This window comes from Scatophagus argus, chromosome 2 (genome assembly GCF_020382885.2).
Source record: "Scatophagus argus isolate fScaArg1 chromosome 2, fScaArg1.pri, whole genome shotgun sequence".
Taxonomy (NCBI): domain Eukaryota; kingdom Metazoa; phylum Chordata; class Actinopteri; family Scatophagidae; genus Scatophagus; species Scatophagus argus.
In genome coordinates, this window is record NC_058494.1 from 17,750,485 (window position 1) to 17,766,217 (window position 15,733).

Genomic DNA, 15,733 nt, shown 5'->3' on the forward strand with positions numbered 1-15,733 from the left:
TTCTCACATTATATGTGAACCAGACTCACACTAGAGTCTCATTTCTCTGCCGTTCACACTGGATTATGTGAGCAATATGGACCTAAAGTTAAGTGAAACAGACATTCATGAGGTTGTTGGTTCAGGCATGTTGACCCAGTCCCCTTGTTTCTTCTGTAACTGTTTAACACAATCAAACTGTTACAGGATTTATCTGGACTAGTTCCATTATGGCTTGGTAGGATTGATTTTAAAGAACCAAAAAAAATGTGACTAGATTTTTTTGTTTTGTGCCTCTCGTATCATGTTTTACAAAATGCTACAGGAAATTGATTACTTCAGCACACTACGATTAGTGCTGATAAGTCAACTAATCAGTGGTTCTCTTTCATAATATTTCGCTCGATGTCTCACTATGGGATGCACGCCTCGCTGCAGACCTCAGAAGCATCAATCTCATTACGCCAATCCTGATTGGCTGGTGAAACGTGTCCGTCCGCCCCAGGTAGTACCATCTACCTTAAATAGTTCATGCGGACGGCAACACGTTATTCAAACACCTCTTCTCACTCGGAGCATATCTCGTGTCCTGGGCTAGCTAGCTTAACTGTCCACAGACGGATCTTATTTAGCCTCTGTCGCCGGGCGCTACCTAGCTTTGGACATTTTATTTGCTTCGGCGGTCACACCAGATCGCTCTTCTGTGCTTTCCTCGCCCCACCACGGTCTGGTTAGCACTGTCCTGGACGCCCCACCACGGCTGTTCAAGTTTCCGAGCGCTAGCACACCAGCTATTCCCTCGGTTTTTTCTTCAGAGTAGCACACCAGCTACCCACCTCTACTCCCTGCCTGCACACCAGCTCGTGAGGAATGGAGGCTAGAACCCCTCACACCAGAGGACACGGAGACTCTGAGGCCCGTCCCTGTCGCTGTGGGAATAAGATATCGAGCAGGGACCCACACCAGGTCTGCTCGAGCTGCCTAGGGCTGGAACATGCCCGGCTGGCTATCGACGTCCCCGGCTCGTGTCAACACTGTGCGGTGTTCACGACTAAGAGTCTCCGCAGACGGCTAGCCCGCCAGGCTAGCTTGTCTGGACATGACCCCTATCTCCCTTCCGACGGCGCCGCCGTCGAGGGCGGAAAGGAGAGGGAGGTCGCGGCGGCGGCTTCTGAGGCTAGCGACAGCTGGGGCTCCCAGCTCGACCTAGCGGACCCCCCGCAGGAGGAAGACGTCCTGTTGTTGGACTATGGGGACGATGAAGATGGCGACTCAGTGCCCCTCATATCAGAGGATGATGACGAGGACGACATCTTCATGACTCCGTTTCGGGCTGCAAAGCCCGCGACTTCCGTCGCCTCTCGGGATAGAGATGAGAGCAGCACACCAGCTTCTCCCCTCCCCAGCTCGGACATGCTCGACGTGTGCAAACGCGCTGCTGCCCGGCTGTCCATCCCCTGGCCTGCTGTCGTAGCTGAGACCTCCAGATCCCGCTACGAAGGGAAGAAATTGCCCTTGGCCAAGAGCGCGACAAAGCAACTTGTCCCCGTCTTCCCAGAACTGCTGGATGAGGTCGCGTGCTCATGGAGAGACCGCCCTTACAGCAGTAGGAGCCCGATCCCCGGGGCCTCGTCCCTCGACTGTGAGGCGATGGAGAGCCTGGGTCTGCTCCGCATGCCTCCGATGGAGCCACTCGTCGCAGCGCACCTTCACCCTCAGCTGTCGGCGTTGTCCTCCAGGAGTCCCAGCCTGCCGTCCAAGTCCGACCGTTTTCAGTCAGCCCTGACTGAAAAGGCGTACAAGGCGGTAGCGGTTTCAACCAGAGCGCTCAATGTCCTCTCCCTGCTCACGGCTTATCAGGCTGAGTTATGCGAGGATTTTGGGCAAACTCAGGACCCAGCTGCGTGGGAGGAGATCCCGGTCATCACTGACTTGTGTCTCCGCGTCCAACGCTGCGCGGTCCGGGCCACGGGAAAGGCGCTGGGGACTATGGTTCTGCAGGAACGTGCACGGTGGCTTAACCTCACCAACCTGTCAGACCGGGAGAAGGATGACATCCTGGATATGCCCGTTGTCCCGGAGGGGATTTTTGGTTCCGCGTTGCACTCCATGCAACGGCGGTGTGAAGCCAAAAAGAAAGAGGATGAAGCTCTCCGGCTTTGTCTCCCACGTAAACCCCCAGCTCCCTCGCCACCTGCGCAGCGTAAAAGTCTAGCGCAGGCTGCTTCCCAGGTTTCGCAGTTTAAAATCCCTAAGCAGCCGAAACCTCAGCTCGCCCCGACCCTCCCGCCCGGTCGGACCAGCTGGCCCAGGAAATCCGCAACCCCGGTCACAGCTCCGCCGGCTCAGCCCGCGCGAGCTGCCCACGACCAGGTCAGGAAAAAGAAGAGAGCGGCCTGATACACCTCTCTCTCCACCGGTGATGCAGCTAGCTGTTCCTCGTTCACTAGCTCCGCCAGTTCGGCTTTTCAGCGTGCTCCGGGCCCACCACGCCCCCATCTCCCGGCTGCCACGGACCGTGCCAGAGTTATCCGGGAGACACGGACATTTGACGGCAGAAAGTTCAGTTCCCTCATGTCCACAAGCACGCACAATCACACATCTTTTCCCAGAGAAAATAAAATGTGTCCCGCTGCCGCATCCAGGCCGAGTGCCGAGGGCGCAGCTAATAAAAACAAAACAAAATGTCGAACCCAAAATGAACAGCGCGGTGGTGGCACCCGCTGTCCCGCCTCGGCGAGAAGCCACGGCTTTCCCCGGGGCGGGGGAAGTGTCGGCCCCGCCGCTGCGCTGTCCTCCCGGGCAGAAATGTTCAGCGACACCCGGGAGCCATGTCACTGTTCCTCCAGCAGAGGGCACCACCGCACCGCGGCTGGAGCCTCTTATGCTGGAGAAGCTGCGATATGCATCCACTCTCTCCTCCAAATGGGAGAGATGGGCCGCGTTCGCAGCCCCATCCTGGGTGTTAAAGACGATCTCGAGGGGATACAGGCTGCAGTTTGCCGCTGTTCCCCCGCGCTTCGCCGGTATAATACACTCCCAGGCTCAGGGAGAGTCAGCTCGCGTTTTACAGGAGGAAATCGTCTCACTGTTGAACAAAGGAGCAATTTGTGTCGTACCTCCCGCACAGTGTCAGAGCGGTTTTTACTCCAGGTATTTTCTGGTCCCCAAACGGGGGGGGAGCGGTATTCGCCCTATCCTGGATCTACGTGCTCTGAACAGACATCTCAGGAAATACAAGTTCAGGATGCTAACGCACGCATCCCTGTTGCGTCTTGTGCGTCAGAGCGATTGGTTCACTTCTGTCGATCTGAAAGACGCGTATTTCCACATCCCGATTTATCCTCCCCACAGAAAGTATCTGAGGTTTGCTTTCCAGGGGATCTGTTACGAGTACCGCGTGCTCCCTTTCGGTCTGTCTTTGAGTCCCAGGGTGTTTGTGCGGTGCACGGAAGCGGCGATAGCCCCGCTGAGACGGCAGGGCATCCGCTTGGCCACATACCTGGACGACTGGCTGCTGCTAGCTCAGTCGGAGCAGGAGGCCAGGACGCACACGCGTATTCTCATACGACACCTGTCCGATCTGGGTTTTGTTATAAACTCGGAAAAGAGCGTGTTGTCTCCGACACAGAGCATAATCTTTCTGGGTTTATCTCTGGACTCGGTGACTTTCACAGCGCGCCTCTCGGCGGACCGAGTGAAAGTTTTCAGGGCATGTCTAGCGCTCTTTCATCCAGGCAAATCTGTTCAGTTCAGATTATGTCTTCGGTTACTCGGGCTGATGGCGTCTGCCATTCACGTAGTCCATCTGGGTCGGCTCCACATGAGGGAATTCCAGCTTTGGGTGGCCTCATGCGGGCTAGATCCCGTGCGTCATGGCGCACGGAGAGTGCTGATCACACCGGAGTGCGCCAGGACGCTGCGCCACTGGCGAGCTCCGTCCTTTCTGACCCGCGGCGTGCCTATGGGTTCCGTCCTGTCCAGGAAGGTGGTCACTACGGACGCCAGCCTGACGGGTTGGGGCGGCATTCACGAGGGTCGGTCTGTGAGGGGCCGCTGGAGTGTGAGCCTCCGTCGCTCTCACATAAATTTTCTGGAACTTTCAGCGGTGTTCCTCTCCCTGAAACATTTTCTTCCGTCTCTTATGGGTCATCATGTCCTGGTGAGAACGGACAATACGACGACGGTGGCGTATATCAACCGTCAAGGGGGATTACGCTCCCGTCAGTTACACATGCTGGCACGCAGACTGATCCTGTGGAGCTGCGGTCGTCTCCTCTCGCTGAGAGCGACGCACGTCCCGGGAGTCCTGAACACGGGAGCGGACCTGTTGTCCAGGGGCGCGCCAGTATACGGGGAGTGGACTCTACACCCGGATATTGTGGAACAGATATGGGCTCGTTTCGGTCGGGCCGTGGTGGATCTGTTCGCGTCGAGAGACAACGCGCAGTGCGCGCTGTTTTACTCTCTGCGCAGCGCGGATGCTCCTCTCGGGGTAGACGCACTAGCGCACGTCTGGCCGCACGAGCGTCTGTACGCATTCCCCCCCCTGGCCCTGATACCACCCACTCTGTCCAGAGTGAGAGAGCACGGCCACGCGCTGATTTTGATAGCTCCGCATTGGCCTGCGATGCACTGGCTAGCGGAGATATATCAGTTGATGTGCGCTCAGCCCTGGCAGCTCCCGCTGCGCAGGGACCTGCTATCGCAGGGGGGAGGGACTGTTTTCCACCCGCACCCGGAACGCCTGGCACTGTGGGCTTGGCCCCTGAGTGGCTAAATCTGTCAGCTGTGGGTCTTCCACAGCGGGTGATTTCCACCATACAAAGTGCTCGAGCCTCCTCCACTAGGTCTCTGTATGACTGTAAGTGGAGAGTGTTTGAGGGGTGGTGTCATAAAAACGGCCACATTCCTTTTCAGTGTCCGGTAGGAGTGATTTTGTCATTCTTGCAGGACCTGATTGACAAACGGAAAGCATTCTCCACAGTTAAAGTGTACTTGGCGGCTATCGCCGCTTGTCATGTGGGGTTTGGGAAGAAAACAGCGAGCCAGCATCCGCTGGTTTGCCGTTTTATGAAGGGAGCGCGCAGGCTTCTCCCCGTGTCCAGACCGCTGGTACCACCATGGGATCTGGCTGTGGTTTTGGAGGGGCTTAAGGGCCCCCCCTTTGAGCCACTGGAGGGGGCAGACTTGAAACACGTGTCTCTCAAGACAGTGTTATTGCTGGCTCTGGCTTCGGCTAAACGGGTTAGTGACATACATGCGCTTTCGGTGCATCCCTCTTGCACCCAGCTCTTTCCTGGGGATGTGAGGATGATTTTGAAGCCCAACCCGGCTTTTGTGCCTAAGGTGGTGGGCTCATGCTCTCCTATTGACCTTGTGGCTTTTGCTACCCCACCAGGTGAGCAGCGGTCGCATGCGTTATGTCCAGTCCGTGCAGTGCGCACATACATGGAGAGGACGAGGGGTGTCAGGAGGAGCGATCAGCTGTTCGTCTCCTGGGCTAACCCTCATAAGGGGAAACCTGTCACAAAGCAGCGTCTGTCCCACTGGGTGGTGGAGGCGATTGCTTTGGCTTATACGAGTCAGGGTTTGCAGTCACCTGTGGGCCTGCGAGCGCACTCGACTCGTGGCATGGCCGCATCCTGGGCCTTATTCAGGGGAGTTTCTGTTCAGGACATCTGTGCTGCGGCGAGTTGGTCCTCGCCTCTCACTTTTGTCCGTTTCTATATGTTGGACGTCTCTGCTCCGTGCGTGGCACGAGCGGTTTTGTTGTCCTGATTGGAACAGAGTATTTTCCCTGTGGGTTGGTGGACACTTGATAAGCTTGTCTGGCAATACGGGAGCAACCATATCCCATAGTGAGACATCGAGCGAAATATTATGAAAGAGAACTTTAGGTTATTTGCATAACCCCGGTTCTCTGATTAATATGAGTGAGATGTCTCACCAGACAACCCTTCTTGCTTGGGCGAGTGAGAAGAGGTGCTTATCTTGAATAACGTGTTGCCGTCCGCATGAACTATTTAAGGTAGATGGTACTACCTGGGGCGGACGGACACGTTTCACCAGCCAATCAGGATTGGCGTAATGAGATTGATGCTTCTGAGGTCTGCAGCGAGGCGTGCATCCCATAGTGAGACATCTCACTCATATTAATCAGAGAACCGGGGTTATGCAAATAACCTAAAGTTTTCCACCTAAATAAGTTTTGTCAATTCCTGAGAAATAAGAAATGTCTCTCTTTGCATCACTGTTGTGTGATTGTGTCTTCACTTAATACTAGAGTTTGAGAGATTTTTCTGTGTGGGTGCAGTTACTTTGTAGATGAACAATCATATAGTTTAGTAGCTTTCTCTGTAGGTCACGACATAAATATGTTTATGTGTTGATGTCTTTTCCCATGCCACACGGGTGTCTGCAGTTGACAAACACTTTTCAGTGTCTGTCCTTCATGTTGTTACAGAGGCCAGAAATTGTGATTGCACTGGGACAAATGATAATGTGTCCCATAAATGTACACCTTTTGGTATGGTAGAATTTTCCTCTAATCATACCCAGTTTCAGCATTCAACTGAAAGTCTAAAACCCTGCACTTAGTCTGTTTGAGGATTCAATACATTTTGCCAACTGAAAATTGTTCTATAGTTTGCCAACATCTACCCAGAAGTTGTCTCAGTTTAAAGTTATGTAGATCATGGTTCTGGCCCACAAGCTCTTTCCCCTGGATGAATTATTTACTGTTTCTCAAAATTAAAGTAGGTTGGGTCACACTTGCTGTAGCTCAAGAATGCATCTTGTCTGAGTCAGGTTGATAGCTATAAATTTAACTTATTTTAGAGGGTTTTTTTTATATGTATTTGAAGAAAAACTCTTTAATGTCCCAACAGCAGTCAATAAATCAAATGCTCTGGTTTCTGTGGCTGCTGCTGGCCTGTAACAAAGACAGTTCAGAAATGAGGCGACTCACTGTCAAGTCATTTCCTTTGTCTGTGTCACGTGGGGTTTGCCCCACTGCCCTGCCCATATAGGAGACTAGTGACGGGTAAAAGATAGGTAGTGTGTACCATCTCTTACGATTGGCGCAGCTTGTATCGAGTCATCTTTTGTTATCTGTGCATGCTTTTCCAAAGGGAAGTGCAGCCAAAACTCCTGGTCATTTTTCCAACTTTACCAAACTCAGCTTCAAGGTGACACGAATACACCCAAAAGGCATGGATGTATTTGGGGTTTGACACTTTAGACACCACATTTCTACATTTATTTTAATTTGATTTATACTCTCTATTCATTAAATTGAATTTTACCCCGTTCCTCTTCAAGTCAAAGTTCATTAATGTGTTGTGTTGTGTTGTTGTGATAAAGAATTAGAGGCATGATAGGAATGTGTTACATTGTCATGGTAGGATATCCTCCCTCAGACCTGACCTGGGTGGCTTTCCGCAGAGGACGCAGGCAGCTGGCAGCTCAGTTAAAGTGCCTTTAAATCTATTAGAGAGGATAATCCTTGAGGGAGAGTTCAGTGAACAGAAGGAGCCGACAAAACAGTCTGCCAGTTCACTTTCCTCACTTTCGCCATGTGAGTGCATCTCTTGTACAGTCCCTCCCGATGCAGCCAATCATACTCCGACACATGGCCACCATATGCTTTCTTCATCACTCCCTGAAAGACGGCCTCTCTAAACAACACGTTAAAAATCAAGAAAAAACAGTGACGTGTTGCGTGACCTCGAAATCTTAGCTCCAAACAGACTTGGTGTAAACGATCTCTCAGGTGCATTTTTTGACATTACACGACGAATGTCAACAGGCGTGTTTTGATTATTTCTCTACTTTTGCTGTATCGTTTGTAACCCACAGTTGTTTTCTCACCTTTGTTGCTTTCTCTACATTTTCTCCAGCCTTCCACCCTCACTGCCCCTGGCTCAGTCCGTGGCTCAGCATCACTTCAAAAGGGAAGGTCTGCAGAGCTGCAGATAACAGGCTGTACCCCTAAGCACCGGCAGGCTTTTCCAGAGTCCCTGCGCAGTGCCTCGACTGACAGGTTTGTCCCCTTCTGTGTCTTGTACGAGACTCTTTCTGCTGCTCCTCTGCTGATATTTCTAGTGTTCTTTCCCCTCTAATAACTCTTGCTGCAGTTTCCGTTGTTCTGGTGAGCCCCAGGATTAAATGTACACTTGAGTTGTATTGTCGCCTTGCAGCATTTGTATCTACCCTTGGAACTTGAAAAAGGAGTGAGTAACTCGTTGGTGTTTTCTTAGCAGGAGTGTTATAGTGTGTTGCATACGTTTCTTTTACGTTTCTGTGCGGATGCTTTAACTTTTTAATGTGTAATTTTCAACTACAGCATCATTATTGTTATCATATGAATCAAGATATTTGGGACCGATGTCATTCTCTGATAATTTCTGAATTTTGGCGGTTTGGCAGCTTTTATCGTTTCACAGATTGTGCCACATTAAGACACATAATGGCTCTGCATCAGAGATCCTTCTTAGGACCTTTTGCGCTTATTTTTCCCAAATATCAACTACTTGTCTTAAAAGTTAGCCTAATATATTGTACTCTATCTAGGTTGAGTGATTGACTGGATCTTGTCTCACCTTACCTCTCTGAATAATCAACAGGCAGTTACAAAGCTACTGTACGGGTGTGGGTTGTTGGCTTAAGAGTAATTCAGTTTGATTCATCACCCCTTTGTTGGTAGCTATGTAAAGGCTAATTTAATGTAATAATGAGTGTGACACTACTCTTTTACAAGTTGATGACGTAGAAGTACACTTTAAACTTACTTAAAAAAAAAAAGATTAAAAAACATTACGTTTCAGTTATTTTATTTGCTGTGATATAAGTTGTAATATTGTATTTTGGCCAATTCTCATTGGCGGATTTGAGCAAATAAAACCCCATACTGTATGTAACTGCCACAAATGTAATGGACACCACAAAGCAGCTTTAAGATGTACTTAAAGTGCTTTACAAATGCTCATAGTCATGGCATCTGTTGGCTTATCATTGTTTCCATGGTAGCAGCACCTTGCTGTTCAGGTTCCTCATGATTTCCTCTGGGATGAAACACCTCTTACTCTGCTCTCCAAGAACATCTTTGCCTATCTGTAGATTTATGTCGTACATACTCTTGTAGTTAAAAAAAAAAAAAAAAGACTATTATGCACTTAATAGTGTAATTAGGTGCCAAGTAAATCTTGCCAAGTTAACCATCAGTATTCACTTTAAAAAAGTACCTACTGCTGTTGTTTAGAGAAAATCGTGAATGATTGTAGATTAAGTTTAGGGCAACCTCTAATAATAAGCTCTAATTGTTGCACCAATTGTAGGCAAAATAGGAATAGGAATATGAAAATTCACGACGAATAATGAGTATGTGTCTTTGCAGCACAGAGGCAGGTTGGGAGGTTCAAAACTGGGCAACTGGGCCTGCCACACAAAATTGTAATAGAAACCTTAAGCAGATGAGAAAGCAAAAGCTTGAAGTCCCCCCCCCCCCAATAACATTAGGCAACTCTAAATCATCATTATCCTGAGTCAAACATGTATGATCTTACCCTTTCATTAATCATACCTCCTCACATTAGTTCCTGTTTTGTCTTGCTCTGCATGGCTGAAATGTGAGCCAGTTTGCTGTGGGGAAGTTGTTTCTGCTGAGACTCACAGCTGCAAATTGTGTCATGATTGTGATGGTCAGTTCTCAATTGCGTAGTGAAGAAAGCTCCTGGAATTGGAAGAAGTAGTTGTTGAGAAGGTGGGGTCAGAGAGGAAATGAGGCTACATTCCAGCAGTGATTTATAAAGTGTCTTTCATTCTGTCTCTCTGAACTGTTGGGCTAGTTTGCAGCTGCTGCAGACGGCACCCAGGCGGTTTAGTAGCGTTGGACCCGTTTCAGTATTGATATTGAAAGGAAGTCATGAATTGCCGTATGAGCAGTTGATAAAGTGATTGTTGCTAATTTGATGATTCACCTGTGGCTCTTGAGTTTTTCTCTTAAAAAAAAAAATTCTTCCCTACTTGCTTTTCACAAATACATAATTCTTACCCCACTTTGTTTTTTAATTCATCAAGAGAATATCCTGATTCAAGCTCTCTTGTGGACCACAGAACTAGAAACCAAAACAGTCAGAGTCTAAACTACACAAGGCTTTTTTTTCATTAGTTTGTCCTACACTGTTGTGTGAGAGAAAGCACCAACCTCAACACCTCTCACGGTTGTTTGATTGTGTCTGAATAGCAGTATAATACTCTACAATATGAAATATGTTTAACATTTGCAGTGGAAACTATTGCATGACCTAAAATTGGATGAGCCAAAAATATTCAACGTTCAGTTATGCCTTTCAGAAGTAATGTTAACAGGCTGTTTGTGATCTCTTTTTACATTTCATGGTACACCCTTCGGAATATTCTCCAGTGAAAATTGAATCATGACCTCACATGCCCGTAAGAGAGGTACATCAGTGCTGTGTCTTCGAAATGAATACACGCATAAGTGCAGTGTTCACTGAAGACAGTTGCATAACACAGTGCTTCTCTCATATTTTGACCGGAGTTACTCAAACTAAACTGAGGCCAGGAAACACGACATTGCATTCCTCCATGTGGTCTCATTTTATTTGGCAAGTCCAGACACAGCTGACCAGACTGAGGTTGCAAGCATCCATGACCTCTGTGCCTGCCTGCCTGCCTCACGCGAAGGCCTCTGGGAATCATTCAGAACTTTTCCTAGAAGGTTCTGGGTCATCCCCCCCCCCCCAGCCGATAAAGGAGTTAAAAGGTAGCTTTTTCATTTTGTGTCTGAACACAGGAGTTGGCTTACGTATAGCTTGCAAATCGGGCAGAAGCAGCAGACCTTCCTGTATTAAGGAGAAGGTTTTTAGAGACGGAACTCACCAGTTTATAGGCCCTTATATCACAAGGAAGTGTATACTTAGTTCTCAGTGTGGCTTGGCACTAATTTTCCTATCCATTTGGAAGCATTATTTGCCATTACCAGCCAGCAGAGTAAAATTGTGTTTCACATCTTCTTTTGCCTTTTTTTTTTCCCCCTCCTGTTTTTATATTTTACCCATGAGCTATGAACTCAAGGTGATTTGTGCTGAGTGGACGATGCATTAATGAGCTGGTGCTTTCTTCCAGAGCCGAACCTAATTGGTGAAGTTAAAGTTTTGAATCAGGAGCTTAATTATTTGGATCAAGTGGCTTGTGAAAAATGAGATGGGCTGAATTTAAAAGGCTACACATGTTATTTCAGTGTCTCAAAAACATATTGAATATTTATACAGTTGGATGATCATTGTTTCATAGCACGCTAGTAGAACATGAAACAGAGCGTGAAAATATTTAATTGTTATCTCGTTTTATTCATAACTATGCTTCATGGTCTCTCATTGAATTCGCCTTTTTTGAGGTTTTGTCTAAAAATGATCTTGTCACAGGCAATCACTCACCTCTCACCACATCTGGAAACATCCACGAGTTGCTTCATACAACGTCATTACACAATGAACAAAGTGCTTCTTTGCAGCTTCAGTTCTGCACCATATAAGAATCCGGAATTGTGAGGCTTTCAGTTTGTTGACCATCTTTCTGTCTCACGGTTATAAAATGTCAAACAGCTGGATAGCCTGTCTGGGCATCTGCTCATTTCCCAGAACTTGATGTCCATATCCAATTTTGTTTACGTCAACTTAGAAATCTTATTCTCTTTATGCAGGCCAGCTCCTTGGCACTGCTGGGAAGTCAAGTTGACCTAATTATATTTGTAGGCAGCTGCTCAAAACCAGCAGCTCAGTTTCTCGTATTAGAACACCTTTATCTTTGTTTTGACCTTTTATATGACCTTTTATACACCATAGGGTAGAGAAATAATCTATTCATTGTTGGCCAGTTTTTGCAGTGTTAATTTGACGTTGAGAATTTCCACAGATGAACATATGGATTGGGTTAGAAGTATCACGGGGTCTCTGAGGTTTCTAGTAACTCAGTCAGTATAAACTGACTCTTTCATGATGATATACAGAGGTGACTGATGTTTCTGGCTTAATGTTGAACTACTGAAATGACATTTAATTTTGTTAAAAAACGGTATCATTATACCCTTTGTGTGTTTTTTAACTGGACTCTAATTTAGTCATAACTACATTCACAAGATAAAATGTAAGTAGTTAACACGTTGGTGTTGTTTTCAGTATCCCTTACAATGTTGACCTTGTAATTTGATGTGTGCAGTTTCAGTACAGCAAAGTTAACTGGCTGAAGGGCCACAGTTGTTAGCTGTTCCCAGTCCTACCTATGATCTGAGCGCTTGTTGTGTTACTGAAGTGACTTCATACGCAGTTCTGTGTCATGATTACAATCCCTGGATAAGACAGGGACTGCTGAGGTTACAGTATGACTCTTTGCTTTGGGTTTTTGACGGTTTGGTTGTTTGCCGTCACCTCAGCTGAAGTTGTGAAAGATGGAAACGTTGCACCCACTCTGTAACACCACTGTACAGTTGCAAGTGGACTGAGTCTTTCTGTATTTACCAAAAACTCCACCAAAGTTATAACGTCTTCTCTCTAGTGGATCAGTTTTGGGAATTGCCTTCTCCTAGTCAAGATTACATTGATATCAAATAACTTAAGCTTATGAATGTAATAATAATAGTGGATCACGCCCTCAGCATCAGTATTTGAATGAAGAAGCTTGTGGAAAATAAAGTCTGTGAGATTTAGTTGGTCACAGCTGTGTCAGATACGTATTTTAATCAACAGTTAGGTAAATATGTTTTTGAATTGTACTTGGAATTGGCAGATACCCAATTTTAAGATACATAGTTTGGGACCAAAAAACTTGATCGGGATATCCCAATTCCTGACAGGTATATCGTCATATAAATATAGAATAAATAATTAATTTTGTGTAAAATAAGAATAGAGTAATAGCAATTGTATAAGAGCTGAAATAATGCAATAATGTCTCACAAGAGAATTTCATTTTGATTTTAACAAGCAAAGGTGTGCATTGGTTCACCACCAGCTGCCCCTGGTTCACTTCCCACCAGAAAAGCCAGAGGAAGAACTGACGCATGTGTGGTGGTGACTCACACTTACACGCTGATGCAGGTGTTGCATGTCGTGCCAGGTTGTTCAATTGTTCTGTCATAGTTTATTTTGGCAAACCTGCTGGGGTGTTCTGTCTGGATTTCGGAGAATTAATGGCGAAATCCCAGCATCCTTGGCCCCCCCATCCCCACCTTCTCCTATCATATTCCAGACAGCCTCATGGCATGTTAACTCTTTTGATGACCTCTGAGATTGCTATACTGACAGCTCTTTTTCTCTCTTTGTCCACAGAAAGAATCGGCCCTTAGTGTGGGAGCTGGAGTGGAGAAGACCAATTGTGGCCTGTGCAAAGTCAGACAGAGATAACTGTAAGTAAACCCTGCAGCTGCATGAACTTCTCAGAGGTCAAGAAGTGCTTGTATGTATGTAACTTATGCTCAGTCCAGTGCTTATCGCTTAGGCTTACACACAGCAATAGCGATATTTGTGGATGTTTTGAATGGGTGAGACTGCACATGTGTGTTTTGTAGATGACAAAAGGCGCTGTCTCATTTGCTCCCCAGTGTATCGGAACTGGAAAAGGATGGGATCAAAATATACACCAGATGGCTGCGGTGTAACATATCTAATCATTGGACTCCTGCAGTCATTTTTGTCTTCTGTGTGCAGTGGTTTGCTCACAAGTTTTGTTTTTAGAAAATAAAATAGTGAACTAAGTTCTCAAGCTATTGGAAAGCTGAAGTGCTGATCACATACCAAACTGCAGAATTATGAAGTGCTTCACAGAAAGTAATCCTAACATTAGCAAATGATATGATAATATTAAAATAGAAAGAACATCTGAGGAAGTTTGCAGTAATACAAGCGAGAAAAAAGGAAATCAGTTACATGTTTGATCTTCCAGTTATTTGCGGATTGTCTGCCACATGAAAGGTTGACTTATTGTTTCAGCGAAATGCATGTCACGTAACCTTGATATCTCAACTGCAGTGTTATTAAGCTTTGCCTATTTTTCCTTTCCTTTAACCTTTTGACATTGTTTTTAAATACTGGCTTTTTATTTTATGATGGAAAGTGAAACCATTCCTGCCACAAAAACCTAAAATGTCTGATGTTACTCATCAGAGTGCACGCTCTACTTTAGCTCCCTTAGTGTGGATGTGTAAGCCCTATGTCATCTAATGGAGTGGGGGAAAAGGTGCCATGTAGGTCAAGGAGGACAAGAAAATGATTGCTCCAGTGGATGTACGGAAGACCCCTCCCTGTGTTTCATTGTCAGCGTCTCAGGCAGGATGCAGACCTTTCACACTTGCACACGAGACACAGTGGAAGTTGTTGGAGTTGTTATGAACAAACAGGAGGTGAATTCACTCAGAGGCATCCTATGTGTGTGCTGGTCATTCATGGAAGTGTGTGTGTGTGTTGGCAGAGAGCTGCAAAAATAGCTTTTGTTGGTTTATAGTTTTCTATTGTTCATATTCACATGACGGTTATTTAAAGATTTTGAAACCTTGTAGAGTATATTGCCAAACTTATTTAATTACCCTTTTGTCTGTCAGATATAAACCATAGTAAACCATTTTAGAAAAGTAAAATTTCAGAAATATTCATCGTCGTGTACCTTGGGGTTCATGCACGATTATCAACAGTGACAGTGGGGCCAAAGGCACACAGTTAATGTGTTAATGGTATATTCAGTGCTCGTTGTTGTAACTGGGACTCCTCCTTAAAGCCATGAGTGTGGTGCAAATCTTGAATAATTCATTCTAGGCACGCGCCGGTGAATTAAAGGTAAAGTGATAGTGCATAGCAGTGCCTTGCTTGGCTCACTGCTGCATTTTTAAACTGTGGAGTTGCTCTCAAATGTTAAAATGTTAAAATTGTCCTCCCTTTAAAACTGTTACCCTGGTCTCAGGAAGCAGATAACGGAAATTTGATATGGAGTTTGAATAATTCAAAATGATTGTTGGGGATTGAATTTTCATCCAAGTTCAACTTCCCTATTGGTATCCTACTGGTGTCTCCTTGTGCTCAAGGCTTGAATGCTATGAATGATAAATTTGTTGCAAACAAGAGACAGAAATGACAAATGTTTAATTTTCAAGTCACTTGTGATATTTTTCTCAATCATTGAGCTGTGCATGTTTCTGCTTGTTGCATTCACTGGAAAAAGATTTTGCTTCAACATTGAGGAACAGAAGATAAGTGAATTCTAGTGAAAAGTGACTGCGTGCTCCAGAATCAGTTTAGGATAGAAGTGCACTGCAGTCATTTCCTGAAAAGGTTCTTTAAAATGTGAAGCTGCTTCCTAAGCAGACTGTTGGATGGCACTGAGATTTAGCCATCCTCTGTGTCACTCCCTAATCAGTCCCACACCTCTCGCCCACTCATTCTCTGTAAATAATTCAGAACAGCCTTTTTCCTGCTCAGGGGAAGACCATACAGACACTGCTGATACACAATCCAGAAGGCCAGGAAGTTTAAACAACTTTTACTACACTGTCATTTTACAGGTGTTGCAACAAATGGTCAGAATTATACACATGAAAGAAGAACATGTTACTCTCACTGTGAGCATAATGGGTCAGAAGTGGCAGTAAGAAGGCTTGCTTCAGGACTTTATGTGGGTAACCAGTCATGCGCAGACTTTCACTGCACTTTTACTAAAGACCTTTAAAAATGTCAGCTTTGTA

At 46.2% G+C, this 15,733-nt stretch overlaps 2 protein-coding genes across 3 annotated transcripts in view; both read left to right on the forward strand.

Annotated features, from left to right (window-relative positions):
* LOC124073168 (major centromere autoantigen B-like) overlaps nt 1–15,733 on the forward strand; it is a 73,707-nt gene that overhangs the window by 8,759 nt on the left and 49,215 nt on the right. For both annotated transcript variants that reach the window (XM_046415207.1, XM_046415197.1), the window contains exons 2-3: nt 7,881–8,023; nt 13,332–13,408. The gene's annotated coding sequence lies outside the window, so the exon portion shown is untranslated. The remainder of the gene's footprint in view (nt 1–7,880; nt 8,024–13,331; nt 13,409–15,733) is intronic.
* Nucleotides 2,402–4,880, forward strand: LOC124073156. The gene has a single exon (XM_046415170.1). The coding sequence runs from the start codon at nt 2,402–2,404 to the stop codon at nt 4,757–4,759; it is 2,358 nt and encodes a 785-aa protein (XP_046271126.1). The 3' UTR covers nt 4,760–4,880.

Excerpts from the sequence above, each read along its gene's own strand:
- LOC124073156 (XM_046415170.1), top strand. The coding sequence starts at position 2,402 with ATGCAGCTAGCTGTTCCTCGTTCACTAGCTCCGCCAGTTCGGCTTTTC.